Source organism: Carassius gibelio, chromosome B11, assembly GCF_023724105.1.
Source record: "Carassius gibelio isolate Cgi1373 ecotype wild population from Czech Republic chromosome B11, carGib1.2-hapl.c, whole genome shotgun sequence".
NCBI lineage: Eukaryota > Metazoa > Chordata > Actinopteri > Cypriniformes > Cyprinidae > Carassius > Carassius gibelio.
In genome coordinates, this window is record NC_068406.1 from 14,735,953 (window position 1) to 14,752,087 (window position 16,135).

Sequence of the window (16,135 nt, forward strand, 5' to 3'; positions counted from 1 at the left end):
TCTGCCCAAGGTTTTTCAGCGCTGATAATAATTAGAAAGGTTTCTTGAGCAGCAAATCAGCATATTATTGTGATTTCTGAAAGATCATGTGACACTGAATACTGGAGTAATGCTGCTGAAAATTTAGCTTTGGCTTCACAGCAATAAATTTAATCATTTTAAAATTAAAAACAGTTATTTAATATTACAAAATATTTTTCAGATCTTGGTAACATTTAAGTTAATATTTAAAATCCATTAAATCTCTGTATTTACTGACGTCTTTGGTCTCGCTTCCTTATCTTTCTCTCACAACAGCTTCTTGGCTCCACACAAGAGTGTTTCCTGAATTAGATTTAAAATGCACACTCACTGGAGCGCCTGCTTCTGAAATACACAGAGGAACAAGGAGCATCTCTAAATCTTCTCTAGAACAACATGTCTGAGCTTTAAGGGCCATGTGGCCTTGCTACTTAATGTGTCTCAAGGCTTTGTTCCAGAGATGCTTTCTCAGCATAAACACACACATTTCATCTATTCCTTTTTTTCCCGAGAGGAACAACAGGGCTGCTTTGTTCCACCCTATTTTCTCCTGCGAGATACCATGAAAGTGTATAAAAATGTCTGTGACACCACAAATCAGCGGGTTGTTTATTCCACTTATGATATAGCAGAGAGGAACGCTTGTAGACAACAAAGTCGGCCATTCCTCTCTTCCTGGAGATGTTTTCTTCGCCATTGATGCCTGGGAAAGCCATTACCATTAATCACACCAAAGAATTACACAGCGCGCAGTCCAGCCCGGTCCATCACGCAGTTGTGTTTAGATTTCTTGTTGTGCCTTTGGCAGATTACTGTTATTAATGGCAGAAAGGCCACTTTGCGAACTCTCATTAGATGTTATTTTAATGGTGAGACTGATGGATTAAGATGTGGCAGAGGCCAAGCTTGCTTCTACAACCAGTTAATATGAGCCAATTACTGCGACGTGTTTGCCGGCCTGAACGTTTTTTTGTTTTGGTTTGTTTGTTTGTTTGTTTTTCAGTGATAGTCAACTCAGTTCGAGTTCATGACAGTGATTTTAGCATTTGTACATTAGTCCATGCTATACTTAGCCATCCCAACTGCTTTCCTGAAGCGATCCATGAGCAGTACTGTTTTTATTTTTTATTTATTATATTTTTTTATTCATTTGTTACTCAGTACTTGGTGATGTGTTTTTTATGAGACATTGCAGCAGCTTCATGTCAGCCCTGTGCTCCATCTCTCCAGACATTTAAGGCACCGTTTTAACAGTGACATACCAGGCGGCAAAGGAACTGCATTAATAAATGTTAGGAGCACAGTGGAGATGTCTCACTGACATTTAGCAGTAATATCGAGCTTGGCAGAGGCTCACATACATGTGGTGGTTGAAGGTGAGGAGCAGATGGAGAGTATGCATGCTATAAAAAGGTCTGTCTGACTTCCTCTGGGCAAAGGCTTATGCCACAGGGCAGATCAATACAATGCCACAACAAGCCAGAGTAATGGAATGTGCTGTAAGACTGTTCAGTGGATTTAAGCTCAGTTAAAGCTCAGGTCAACACATGAGCGGGCACAGCAGTCCAGTGGTATTAGATATGTTCAGCCTTCAAAGCTTCAGTTATTCTAATCATTTATGACGGCTTCCTGCAGCCCCAGACTGGACGCCTATGGACCACCTTGTTGCACATAAATCTAAAAGCGCTCCAATCGGATTAACTAAATAGTAATGCTATTTCCTGATATTATTTTTTTCCCTTCTTATTAAGCAAAGTTTTAAGATTTTGACATGACATTTTACTACCTATACTACAGTAGTCCATTGGCCACATGGCACACAGAATTGGAAACACTTCAGGAGTTTTAAAGTTGTCAACAGATGATCAAATTCTGCAGGATTTCTGAGAGATGTGTGTGTTGCGTTCTTTAACGTTCCTCCTGGAAACAAAGATGTCATGGTGCCAATCCCCTTCATGAAGAAGAATCTGTAGTGTTTATAACTGTAACAACAAGTGCTTATTGGGATCGACTAAATGCTGGATTTTCAAAAGTATGTGAAATATGTAAAGTTAGCTTTTAAATACGCCCACGAGTTTTATACACCGGTCTCTTATTGTGGAGACATTTCCACACACCTAAACTGATGGGGCACAAAACAAACCGTGATTGGATGTTTTACCTGTCAGTCATATGAACTCTTGGGTGGCAGTTAACTAACTTACTAATGCCATTTAACTAATGCCACTAATGACTATAACTGTTCTAACCTCGCTCTGTCATAAAAAGGTAAAAAAAAAAAAAAAAAAATCAGCATACAAACTTAATCAGTGGATTTTAACAAATTCATTAATGTTGTTTTAATGTTTATTTGTGTTCACATATATCTCTGAACATTGTCAATCAGGTGTGCACATGGGAGAAAATAGTGATCTATTTACACACACGCATATATATATATATATATATATATATATATATATATATATATATATATATATATATATATATATATATATATATATATATGTATGTATGTATATATATATTGATCTTTAATTTAGTGATATATTTATCTATATGTTTTCTTTATATATTTATTAATAATAATTGACCTTGACACATAATCATTAAGGTCCTTTCTATTTTTTTTTTTTTTTTTTTTTCAGTGTTTGCAGATTTGATAATTTGATAATTGTATTATTAAAATATTTCACAATAAAAATTATTATTACTTAATAATAAAGATTACTTTTTTTAATGAGTATGTTTCTGTATTATGCAAAGATGGCATTTGTATCACCATGACATTTTTGACTTTGCCCATTAAAAATATGAAAATAGATATTAATACAAAAATTAAAATATATGAGTTTATGTATGAATTGCATTTTAGTTGTATTTATGTAAATTAATTAATAGAGAGAATTGAGAGAGTGTTTTGATAGAATGCAGTAGGATAGTCACGAAGCACCAGTTTTCATAAATCCATTAGTGAATGCTACATGAACACAAAATAAAATTTGGCTGGCCGCTTTAAATGTGTTCAGATGTCTTCCTGTCTAAGTGGGCGGTTCTTGGGCAGAATAATCTGTGAAGTGACTCACTGCCAATCAAAATCTGACTATGTGAGACCAGGGGACTGGCATCAGAACTGTCTAAAAGATTCTGCAGTTGATCAGTCAAAATAAGTTTTTAAAGTATTTGGAGGAGGTTGACACTGTTAGATTGATGGTGACTGGCTCTTTAAAATGTGCAACTGAAAAAGGAGAAAATGTTGTGACCAAAGTGTTATAAAAAGAGGAGGCGTGGTGTCTTTATTGTACCAAGGAAAGTGAAGGTCACGTGGATATCGTCATCGTCTTATTCTTAGACCTCAAGGACAACCTGCTTATGCAGGGAGAACTGTACCTTTGAAGAGGAGAGATGTAATGGTGAATTTATGGTAGTGGTGACAGGCATAATTAGCATCAGGTGCTAACAAGTTGCCAGCAGCGGCAGATTGGCATTCCTGCTATTGTTCATCTTTTTTTATGTGTTTGAATGTTTAATGTTCTATCTATCTATCTATCTATCTATCTATCTATCTATCTATCTATCTATCTATCTATCTATCTATCTATCTATCTATCTATCTATCTATCTATCTATCTATCTATCTATCTTTCTCTCTCTGTGTGTGTGTGTGTGTGTGTGTGTGTGTGTGTTCGTGTAGACCTGTGTTTGCCATTTCTAATATTTAAATGAGTAATGATGCTAAAGTTTGCGTTAATCTCATCGGCTGAATCCCTTTGACCTGCTTTTTGCATTTTACATTCTGGTTGTTGTATCTGTCCCTCAACTTCACATTGACAAGCTGAATCCTGCCGCCCATGGGAGCGAGTGCCCAGATTGGCAGCAGACAGTTATGTGATGTGAGTTTATGCTGGTTAGGGCATGATGCTTACAGTTTGTTGACATCGGAAGGATTGAGCAATGGGGAGACCCAGGTGTGACGGGATACAGGATGTGTCATCTGTCAGAGTTTTGCCGGATTGAGCTGATTTCCCAGCAGTCCAGAACAGGTGTGAACATATGCCTTCCTTGGTGATATGGAGACGGCCTGAGAGGGATTTAGACAGACTGAATACGTATATATACTTTACATGCCAATAATTGTTTGGTTTTAAATCATTTAGCTTTACCATACAGAATTCCAATGTGCCCTTGGGCTAAATGCTGACGGTGTCCTTCATTTGGCTGTAAATTATACCCTTCCCTGAGTTTTCTTGAACGCCCATGTGTTAGCAGTCCTTCCTATTAACCTCATTAATATTTTTATTAAAATGTGAAGACAAATCATATCGGGGGGGGGGGGGGGGGATACTTGACTCTTAGTCTCCGGCACAAAGATGACGGATGGTGTTTCTGCTAGAAGGTGTTATGAGATTGATTCAATTACAGTTGAGTTGTAGGCTGATGCATGTGATGTAACATGTAGCAGTGAAGTAAAAATTGAACTGCCTGTGTGGTTAACATCTAGGTCGATAGCGAAGTGAACTTCTGGACCGACCCTCTCATCATCGCTCCATATAATTGGGTAATCCGGTCATGGTCTTTCCTTAAGCTAGCTCTAGCCAGAGACTTTGTGGCTTAGCCGAGCCTGACCACTCGCCCATGGGCATAGTTATTGGAGAAAATCAGTGAGCCCTTCCAAACACTCATATTCCTGCTATGGCAGTCTGCACTGTCATTAAAATATTTAGTTTGTGGGCTGTAATTTCTTGCAAGGGTTTATGAAAACTAGACCTTTCCCGGTTGGACATCGGTTAAGGGGGAAAGTGTTTGAAATTTAGACTGCTCAAACCCAAGTCCACAAGTCCATGTAATGAGCTATTTTAAAATCCCTGCTCATGGCTCTTTCCATATCAGTAAGTCACACAATATCACACCATACTGCTCGTAGCCATTTTTCGCCCCAAAATTAGCATGCAAACACTAAGGCATATACAACTGCTCGCAAAGGAGGCGGCTACCGTAGCCGTGACCAGGTGGGAAACTGTGTCTCATTTGAATTTCAAAAGCTGAACGATTAACAAAACAGAAAGAAAAGATCGGACAAAAGAAGTATGTTACATCAGCCTTCTTTGTACAGGGCTGGTTCCAAATTACAACTTGTAATTTATTCTTTAGTCTATATTGTTTAAGCATTGACCCCATAAGGATGCTATTAAAACACTGGCAGGAGTTCATTTAGTTCATCTAGGGGAGTAGAGACAAGCACTATTCAGTGTTTTTACACAAGTTTAAAGTTTGTGTGAAAATGTGTGTATGTGTGTTTGTGTTTTCTATCTATCTATCTATGCACACAAACACATTTATACACAAATACTAAAGTAAATCTGTTTCAGCTAGAATTAAGTGTCCCAATTTGTGTTTAAGTGATGATTTTCTGGCTCTTAGTATCCTATTATTTGACCCTACTAAATAATTTGACATTTAAATAAAAATACAGCATATTAACATACGCTTGCAATGGACCAATTTCTCCAGACTTTCAAATCTCTTTATGGACGTATGGGTGCTAAGTGGGAGGGATTTTATTTGAGAGCTTCAGCTCCTTTTAATGACCTGTAGCTCTCGAGGCTTATCCATTCAAATCTCCTCCGGTGTAAAGATCCCCTGAGCGTGATGATTAAATTAAGATTCTTTAACAAGCACATCGAGGTGCAGCTAGATCTCAGAGAGGATGCTCCACATGTTGCATTGGCAGACCGTCTTACTGTAGGAATGTATTCTTATTCACAGAAAACTGATCTGAACCACTTTTCAAAATTTAAAAGAATGGTTTACCCAAAAATGAAAATTTGCTGAGAATAAACACATGTAAGATGTTGATGAGTTTGTTTCCTCATTGGAACAGATTTTGAGAAATTTAGCATTCAGTGGATCTAAGGAACTTCTGCAGCGAATGGAAGCCTTTCACTTCACAATATGTTAACTGATTGATTGTGATAGTTGTGTGGATTATTTGTGGAATATTTTTATGTTTTTATCAGCTCATTCTGATGGCACCAATTCACTGCCGAGGATCCATTGCTGAGCAAGTGATATTAACTGTAAATTGATCTGAATCTGTTCTGATGAAGAAATAAACTCATCTACATCTTTGATGACCTGAACTTGAATAAATTTCCAGCACATTTTAATTTTTGGGTGAACTGCACCTTTACAGAAAAGTGGATACTGCCTGTATCCATATGGTGCATTTAACGCATATATTGTGTGCTCGGCAATCTACCTGTGCTCTTGCTTTAGGACCCAGAAAGTGACTCAATTTCTAGAAGACAAAGTTTGGGAGAAAGTGATTTCTTGGGGTTCAGGCTCCATCACAGTTTGGGAATTTTAAAACTAAGTGAGGTCGCAGATCTGCTGGAATTTGTTCTTATCCTTGCTTTCTTATTTCCCTTGAGGCTTAGAGTGAGCAGCTCTGTCTTCCACTGAGATAAATGTATGGAATTGCCAAGTCAATTCTGTCAGTCTGACATAGTGATAAGGCCTTGGCCGATGCGGTGAGCAATTGAGCTGTTTTGTCTGACAAGAGCTAATTGAGACCTCAAGATGGACAGATTATTTGAAAAACACAGAATTTGTCTGGAGAATCATTTTGTTTTATTTTCCTAGAGTATTCTGAGGTGTAGTGATTCATGCTCACATGATTTGTTTGAGCACTTGACAACAGTTGTTGGTTGGGAACAATGCTTAATTCATTGAGAGAATTAAAACATTAAATGGGTTTTAGAAGGAAATGTTGCTGTAAAAGCGCTGTGGGAAATCATCATGTTGCTGTCCATGGTCCTGAAATCTTATTAAAGCATTATTGAAATGAAGAGTAATAGCTAATGTGACATCACTATCAGGTTAAATGTAAATATGATGTAAATGTAAAACATATTTGATTGTGAAACAGCACGTCAAGGCTGCAAACACAAGGAATCATTAATGGTGAGATTTTGCATTGAGCATGGCAATGAATATAGATTTGGGTATTATAGTATTTCATTCTCCAGGTAATAATCACTCCCCTAGAGAGTTTTGAAAACCCCATGTTTCTCATTTCACATTAAAATTAATAAATCTGTAGTCTATGGTCTTCAATTAAATGTTTAATCTTTTAAGGTAAATGAGGAGATTGGCAGGGAGCTCTAAGGAGTTTTATTTTAATTTGTCCCCTACTATGAAGGACTTAATTTCCCAGCATGCACTGGCATGAAAGATTGGATATCTCCTTATGAAGTGATATTCCAGATGAACATAAAACATCTACAGTTATCATTCCCTCCTTTAATGTGGATTGAATGCATACTGGGATTTGGTATAAATGCTAACAAATACAATAATCAAATGAAGTTTTCCCACATTGATGTTCTGGATCTCCTTCCTCTTTGCTGTCTGGATTATTGACTGGTTAGATGGATAGACTGTGCAGTCAGTAGGATCCAGGCCACCTGCTAGGCAGATAGAGAGAGTGCTCAATAGAGCAGGACGTTCCCGTCTTTATCCTTAAGAGGAAAGAGCTCTTCCACTTGTAATTCATGGCTGTACCTAAGCATTTTGATAAATGTGTTTTCAGTGTGTTGGAAATGTGATCAACTTCGTAATTATACTCATTAACTCCCTAAACGGGGAGTATTTTGCTGATCAGGAATTATCTGCATAGGTGCATGGATGCGGAATAATTTGTTACACATCAAATTCTTTTGAAACAACACAAAAGTTTGCCAATCTTGGTTAGTGTAGAATAACAAGAACAGCTATTTTTGCTCATTAGTAATGTGCTTTAAAAAGTTGGCCATATGCCATGATAAAGTGTAGCTCCTCAAAAAGCCTTTACATGAAGTTGCTAGCTAATTGTGTGTTATAGCTGTAGTTAGAAAGAGTTAGCTGAAGCGTCAGTTTATTTGTGGGGTGGGACATCCATAGCCAAGCTGATTTGGAGACAAAATTAAACAGATGGCAAAGTGTCCATGGCTTAAGTATAATTAATGGAGCAAACAAAGCTCTCTTTCACACGCCTGTGTGTGCGATGTGCTATTGAGAAGATCTGAGATCAGGAATGAAAGAAAAACTTTGACACATTGTATTTTTTTATTGTATTTTTTTAAAATACATTTTAAGGCATTTTTTTAAAATACTTTTGCCTATTTGATACTAGGGAAATGCAAATTCCCTTGAAGAGGCAATAAGAGCTTTGAGCCTTTTTGAGTAGCTTCATATCTTGTTTTTTTTTTTTTTTTTTTTTTTATGACTTCAAATATTAGATGAGAATAATTTATGTGAATTCTCATTTAATAGCTGATTACACAAAACTAGCACAAAAGAACTTAACTTCAGTTCTGTAGAATTGTCCTTTACATATAATTTTGTTAAACGCAACAAATATATATATATATATATATATATATATATATATATATATATATATATATATATATATATATATATATATATATATATATATATATATATATATATATATATATGTGTGTGTGTGTGTGTGTGTAATTTTTATTTAAAGGTATCCTGCAAAAGTGGTATTTATATCTGACTTAACCTATACAAATAGTTGTAAATGAATTAAGTTAATTCTGTGATATTACGTAATGTTTTTGACTTGAATAAAACAGTTTATTTTGATGTTAACATTTTTAGGTTACCATTTTTTTTCAGTTTCTATTTGTGCAAATGTGCACAAATAGAAACTGTCTTGTTACATCATCATAAAATTTGACATTTTGAGTGATTTTCATTAAGATCCAACATAACAAACATGCTTTGGTTAGTTTCAAGTAATTCCTTGGCAAGGAAAATGTTTTGAGCTGGCTGTTAGCTTTTGTCTATTAGTTGTAATTCATTCTGCAATAATTCTGAACAATGTTACTTATTATATCATGAAGTTGTCTGGCTTGTGATAAGCTTTTCAACATGAACTTCATATCCCCAACACCATCTGGCCATTCATCTCTTTTTTTCCAATGTGTGAAGATGAACATGTTCCAGTGATGTCTTACTTTGCCTCTGCAGGATATCTGACCGTAACGATTGAGCCATTGCTACCAGTTGTTGTGGGAGATACAGTGACTCTAAAGTGCAACTTCAAGACAGATGGAAGATTGCGAGAGATCGTTTGGTACAGGGTAAGTTGTTATTTTCAGCATATGAGCTAATATTTCATCTTTACTGTATTGTTCATAATCTGTCCTTTTGTTCTCTGATTGGATCTGTTATTGCAACAAAACATGTTAAACATGCCTTTTAAACTGCTTGACCTTGAGGCTGCTTAATTGCTTTTTATTAAATGGCTGCATATCAGACCTAGTGCGCTAGTGCTACCACTAGAAAACAAGTCTGTTTGTTTGGCAGACCGGGGAGTGTTTAGGAATAGTTTTTACAGTTGTGTTTGTTGATGATATTGGCACAGAGATACTTCACCTTTAATATTCAGCTGGTCATGATGACTGTGTCTTAATAGTTCCCAGCTGGATGCTTCACATTTTACTACGCACTATTAGTGTATTGCAAAGCAGTGAGTATATGGATTAGTTAGGCATTTGCAAGAGACATTTCTGCATAAATTATACCATATATGGCTGCATAAATTGCTTATGCAATATGAACAAGACTCCCTGAATGTAAAAAAAAAAATTATAATAAAGTAAAACCAGGATGTAATGTATATCAATACATAGTCAAAAACTGTAATCTGTTCATGTACAGACAGATGGTTGAGAGCATATCTGTTTAAGTGCAAAACACCGCCTTTGATTCAACCTTCTGTTCACAAATGCGACACATCTACTGTCTCCAGACTTGTCTTTGCAAATGCTGACCTTTCCAGACAGAACAAAAAGAGATTAATAGCACTTTACATATTAGCTATAGTCTCATACATCATACTGAACGGTTAGACAGTCCCACTGAATCAGTACAGGTTCCAGGAAGCTTGTTGGTACAATGTCTCTTCCCTGTGTGATTGGTTGTTTATTACACAGGTGAAAGTTATAACTTTGGTGGTTTTGTTGACAGAAAAAAAAAGGTTATTAATGATTGATATTTTTATGAATATATTCAAAATCTTATCTTACATCCTCACAGGGTTATGATGCTGCGGAAATAGCAAAGGGCACAGGCCTCTTTTTTGCAGCAGCAGAATACATGTGAGTGTGATAATGAACGGATGCAGAGCACGCACTTCTGATTGGCTTAGTAGCCGAGAAGAAATGTCTATTTGCACATTGACAACTGCAATTTAAGGGAAGCGCCTCTGCGGGCAGAGCTGTCAAAATTGCCTATTGGCATCTGATCAAAACCGCAAGGTGGTAATATGAACCAACCAGCCGTCTCCTATGACTGCTCATCATCACACAGCCTAATACATTATAAATCAATTATCTGCGCTTGGCTGGCAAAATTTCTTTAATCTCAGGCTTTTATTTGACTAAACTGTGGACTTCTCAGTTTTTCGCTTGTGTTCGAAATGTAACCCTGGTTGATATCCACCTTTGGGATTTACAATATCTAATCAACAGCTCTGGCGGGTGACAGAGAGGCTGTTTGAATAAAAGATTGCAGCTGTGGGTTGTTCATTACAGGGATGCTGTTATCTTGACGGGTCCTGTTTGAAGGTTTTGCAATACACACCATAGTCCGATTTCTCCTTTAAGATTCTCTGTCGAGCTGAGGGGCTTCCTCTGCTGCTAAGATAAAGGATATTGCTATGGAGAGGCTCTTTCAGCAGCACTGCCAGAAAGCACTCATGCCAAATTGAGGCTTGTTGCCTGATTGGAGGATTCGTTTCTGTCTTAATAGCTGCCTCTGCTTCAGGTCCATGACAACAGTAAATCAAGTTTTGAGAGGAGTGTGCATTTCAATGTCCACTGGCGTTTTACATGCATAATCTGTGATGAATGAAAGCTAGTTCATACTGTTTCAACAAAACATAATAATTGTTGGAATGTGATGTTTTTTGGGGAAATGCAAAAAAAAAAAAAAAAAGGATTTATGTAACAGACTGCTTAGAATGATTGTGTCTGTTCCAGTGTGACCAGCCTTAAGACATAGGCTACTTATTATTGCATGGCACATTTTCATTAATTTGCATTACCACTAAAAAAAAAAAATAATAATAATAATAATAATAATAATAATAATAATAATTAATAAATAAAAAAAAACCATGAACATTTAATTAATAATTACTATAGTAGTATAGAAAAATTATGCTAAAATAAAGCTCATTTAAGTAATTTATACCTTTGGCAACTAAACAGTTAACAGTAGCTGTTGACTTCTATAGCTAAATGGATACCACCAAATGGTTACCAACATTCTTCAAAATATCTTTTTGTGTTCATACAGGTTTGCAACAGCTTGAGGGTGAGTAAATAATAGCAGAATTTACATTTTTTGGGTGGTTAAATAGAGAATAGAGAATATAACAAAGAACAGAATATAAAATAGAAAAGGACTTGATTGTAAATTGGATTGTAGATTAATAATAAATAGGCTGATATTGTAATATTGCTTTAGAGTTTGTCTTGTTACTACACAATATGCTTCTACATTTTAGTGGAGTATTTTGCTTTGCAGTAAGATAATGCAATAAATCAGTATTTCAAATTCATGTACTGTATTTATTTTTTTGCAGAAGTACCATTTTAATATACAGTAAGATGTTCGGTCTTTCTTTTTTTCTACTTTGCGGACAAATCGAGAGCAGTTCTCTTTTAAATGGTACTTTAGTATTACAGTATGTTAATGGGTTCAAGTTCTGTGTGATGTTAGCAGAATTCCTTTATATAGATAGATATAGATTCCCTCAGGTTTAGAATGTCAGCACAGACTTAGAAAGTCAAGGAGCCCACCTACCACTCTCGCTTTGTCTTCAGAAGTTAAATAGTTAATGTAAATAGTAATCCACATGCATAAAAGCATCCAGAGTTAGTCAAATGTTGCAAAAAAGGCTTTAATTAACACATGTATGTCCCTGTTTCCCATACCATTGGAATGGGCTTTCATAAAACTACAGACAAACCTCTGATGCCTTGATGATGCACCATGGGTGATGCTAAAAATAGAGATAGAAATCACTTTGAAGCTATTTTATATTATGCCCAAGGAGCTGGGTGAGAGCTTGGAATCCTGGGAAGGCCCATGGAGAATTTTCCTCAATGAAACGTCTGGCAGTTCATCTCACGTTGTGCTTGTACTGATTATGTCATTCTAATGAAGAGATACCCTCGGCCCCGTCCCACCGGGCAGCTCCACGGTGACGGCTGCTAACGCTCAGTTTCCGCCTGACTGCCTGTTGAGTGCCACTCTGAATTTCCTATGATCTCACCAGATTAACCCCTCTCTTGCACATTACTCTGTACTAAAGTGCAGGTTTACACATGTTGGGCTGAGGTGTGCTCCCAATAGAGGGTGTTTAACACCCATTTGCCCTCAGGACACATGCAGATTAATGCCTTGTGTTTTTATATGACACTGAAAGGTTTGCGGTGATAGGACGGGCAGATTCAAGAGGCTATGTATGCATCTACTTCTCTATATGCACTACCTGTTAAAAGTTTGGGGGGTGGGGTTTAAATATTTTAATTTATTCTTATGCTCACCAAGACTGATTTTATTTGGTTAAAAATAGATCATCAAAAAAAAAAAATATTACAATTTCTTTGTGTATATTTATACATATATATAAATAAACACATGTACAGTATATATTTAATATATAATTATTTATATATAATATAAATCACACACAAATATATATGTATATGTGTATTGTGTATATTTATTATGTACATACATATACATATACATGTATACATGTATATATTTTGAAAATATTTACATGCATTTACATTATATTCTTATATTTTATATAAATAAATTGCATATATAAACATATATTTCTTAAATATATACATCCATGTGTTTGTATTTACAGATACATAATAAATATACACAGTATACACATATATTATGTAAACAAAAACGTGTATTTTGGATGTGATTAATCACAATTTATCGAGTGACAGCACTAATAAAAATAATATTTTTTTTTATATTGTTTTGGTAGATTGTGTATTGTAATGTTTTATATAGTATAAAATATTAAGTAGCAAAAACAGTTTTCAGTCAAATAAATGAAGCCTTTTCTAAAACTTCATTATTCCAAACCTTTGACCTGTAGTGTTGCTTCAATAAGTAACAGGCTTCAAAGACATAGTGGTTGAAAACTGTTTAATATTGTCGACTCATCAACATAATGCATTCTCAAGGTGAGCCTTGATATCTTCATGCAACATCTCAGAAAGCTAATTTTTGTTCTCCAAAATAAGGTCAACCTTTAACTCTCATGCGCTCATCCTCAGAGTTCTGGCTCCCACTCAGCTCTAATATTCCGGACACTTTGGTTGTTTCCCGGCTTAGTTTGTAGCCCACGTCTCCTCAAATCCCATTACCACTATTGACACTGAAGCACACCATTACAGTATGCAAATTACTTTGCTCTTGGCAAGATAATGCAGCTTTAAGGAGTGGAGGAGTGTGCAGATTAACACGCCTGTCTTTCGGACCACCACAACAGAACGTTACCTCAGCAGCTCCTGTTTGTTTGTTAGCGCTACATGTACTGTCAACTGCAAAGGGCCTTTCGACCCAGAAGTGGTGATCTCAGAATGAATAACAAAACGATTTCTTAACATTAAACCTGAGAGGGACCACATTCCGATTCCTGGTTGGAGAATTCCTGCACTTGGTTGCTATAGTAACAGAAGTGTTGGATGGAGTCTGTGTGTTCTCACTTTGTGTACTTGTGGTGCGCTCCTGTGGGGCTCCCACGTGCCACTCTTTCTGCTATTTCAGAAACCCTTGTGTAATTGTGTCATGCAAATTTGCTCCTCGGCGGGAAAAAAAGCTCTTTAGTCTCCGAGAGTTGCACGGCGGAGCTAAAAATATTGTTTCTGGATATTTTTACCCTCCCATGACTCTAAAGAATCTAGATTGCTTTCTGAAGGCAGTTCTTTATGATGTGTAGGCTGTCTGAGGTGAAGGCTGTGAAAACAATGTGATTATTAGGGTTTTCGTTTTCATTAAAGCCTAAGATTAAGGCGCTGAGCTGAGATGACCTATGAAATGACAGGAAACATGCGGTTTTCCTCTGTTAACAAGGGATTAATACTCTAGATGTTGCACGAGTCGGAAATCATTGCCAAGTAACTCAGGCTTATGAGGGTAATACTGCATATAATGATAATCAAACAAATGGTCCACGTAATTGTTTGATGTCCTCTGATATTTATGCTGAATGTGGCTTTAAATCAATATTCAGATGAAAAAATAAAGAGCATAGATGCTTACTTCTTTATATGTAGTGTAAACCCACACAAGAAAACTCTCCATCGCAAAAGATGCTCTTAATGTGATGTTTCTGTCTAATGAACCCTTAAAATACTGATTTGGCTTTGAAAATTACTGCCACTGAGATTGGGTTATCTCTGAAATGGAAAAAAAAGAAACACTTAAATTTCTTCTCAATTAGTTTTTTAACGGCCTCTACCTTTGTTCATTAAATGTACTGTGCTTTTTTGTCGAATAGATGGTGTGGTTAATTAGAAAATGCAACAAACTAGAGTTTTCTACAATAATTTGAGCTGGATTTCAAAGCTAGAATTATTTAATGTTCCTCTCAGAAGCTTTGTGCTGTTTAATTGCAGTACATGGGTTTAGATGTAAAATGCTGATCATCCGGTCAATGTCTGACTTGTTTTTCCAAGGAAAATTGCATCTGTTGATTCCAGAATGTCTTGAGTAGAACAAAAGTAGAACAACATGAAAAATGCAACATGCATTTATTGAGAGGCACTGGATTTCATCATGCATTGACTGTTTTCATTACATCAGTACAATACAGTATACTTATAGAATATTGTGTTTTAGTGGTGTGTATTTTAGGTGTTCTTTATTTAGCAGGCTGACAAGATAAAATAGTATGACTTTATAAAATGTGTATTAAGACTCCTAACATATTTTGTCTATAAGAAGTAAAAGGGTAAAAAAAATGTGTCTGATCAACCTGGAACTCAGCCTGAAAATTTAGTGCTTCTTCAAGACCAGTTTGTTGACAGTTGTTTGTCGCTTTGTTTTAGTACTCAACCATTGAAATATTTGAGGTCGGTATTTTTTATTTTATTTAAAAGCATTTTGAAAGAAGTCCCTTATGCTCAATTTTATTAAAATGTAAAATAGCTGTTTTCTAATTTATTTCATTTTAAAATATATGGCAAATCTGAATTTTCATCAGCCAATACTCCAGTCTTAATTGTCACAATGTTCTTCAGAAATCAGGGTAATGTGTTGATTCGGTCCTCAAGAAACAATAATCATTATCAGTAAATTACTTAACATTAACATTAATTTTTATATTTTCTTCTAGATTTTACCCCATTGTATATTTTTTGTAAGTTAAGTAGCTAGTTTTTTTAAGTCAGGGGATTTGAATCTGTGCATTTTTAGTGTAGTTTTATTGTCTGTCATTATACATCATTTACCAGATCCAAGAGGCATAAAGGCAGTAAAATCTCTCTAGGACACTTGTAAAACTCCTCTGCTGTAAGTAATAATGCTTTTTTATGACATAGCGGGCATCACTGGTCTCAAAACAGATTTTCTAAATCCATCTTGCTATCACAGATTGATCAAACAAGGCCTTGTTTACTGAGCGATTAGGAGTGGATCAAAGGCTGATTGTGACATTTGCATTAGAATGGGAATGAGATTTTCATTCTCAAGTGACTTTGTCATAACCCCTTGCCAAAGGCATATTTTCTTCAGGAATATGGTGTAAATACGAAGAAGTAAAAAAATAAAATAAAATAAAATTCACCTTGAGTGCTTTTTGTTTTTTGCTTTGTCACACTGCAGTTTAGGGAGAAAGTGTTCTCATTGGAAACCATGTCCGGGAGAGACAGCGACTGTGTCTTTGTTGAGAAGAATCAAATGTTCATCCATTGTAAAGCTGCCATCTAGATATTTTTCCAAACCCACTGTAAGAATTTCTATTGCTCTTTTTTAAAGCACGGAGAACAAAACT

The 16,135-nt window shown here is 35.8% G+C and overlaps 1 protein-coding gene across 4 annotated transcripts in view; it reads left to right on the top strand.

The window, feature by feature from the left end:
- Positions 1-16,135, top strand: part of LOC127968672 (immunoglobulin superfamily member 21-like) — a 175,532-nt gene that overhangs the window by 65,896 nt on the left and 93,501 nt on the right. For all 4 annotated transcript variants that reach the window (XM_052570005.1, XM_052570006.1, XM_052570008.1 and 1 more), the window contains exon 2: positions 9,064-9,176. In XM_052570005.1, coding sequence (XP_052425965.1) covers positions 9,064-9,176 — 113 coding nt within the window. The remainder of the gene's footprint in view (positions 1-9,063; positions 9,177-16,135) is intronic.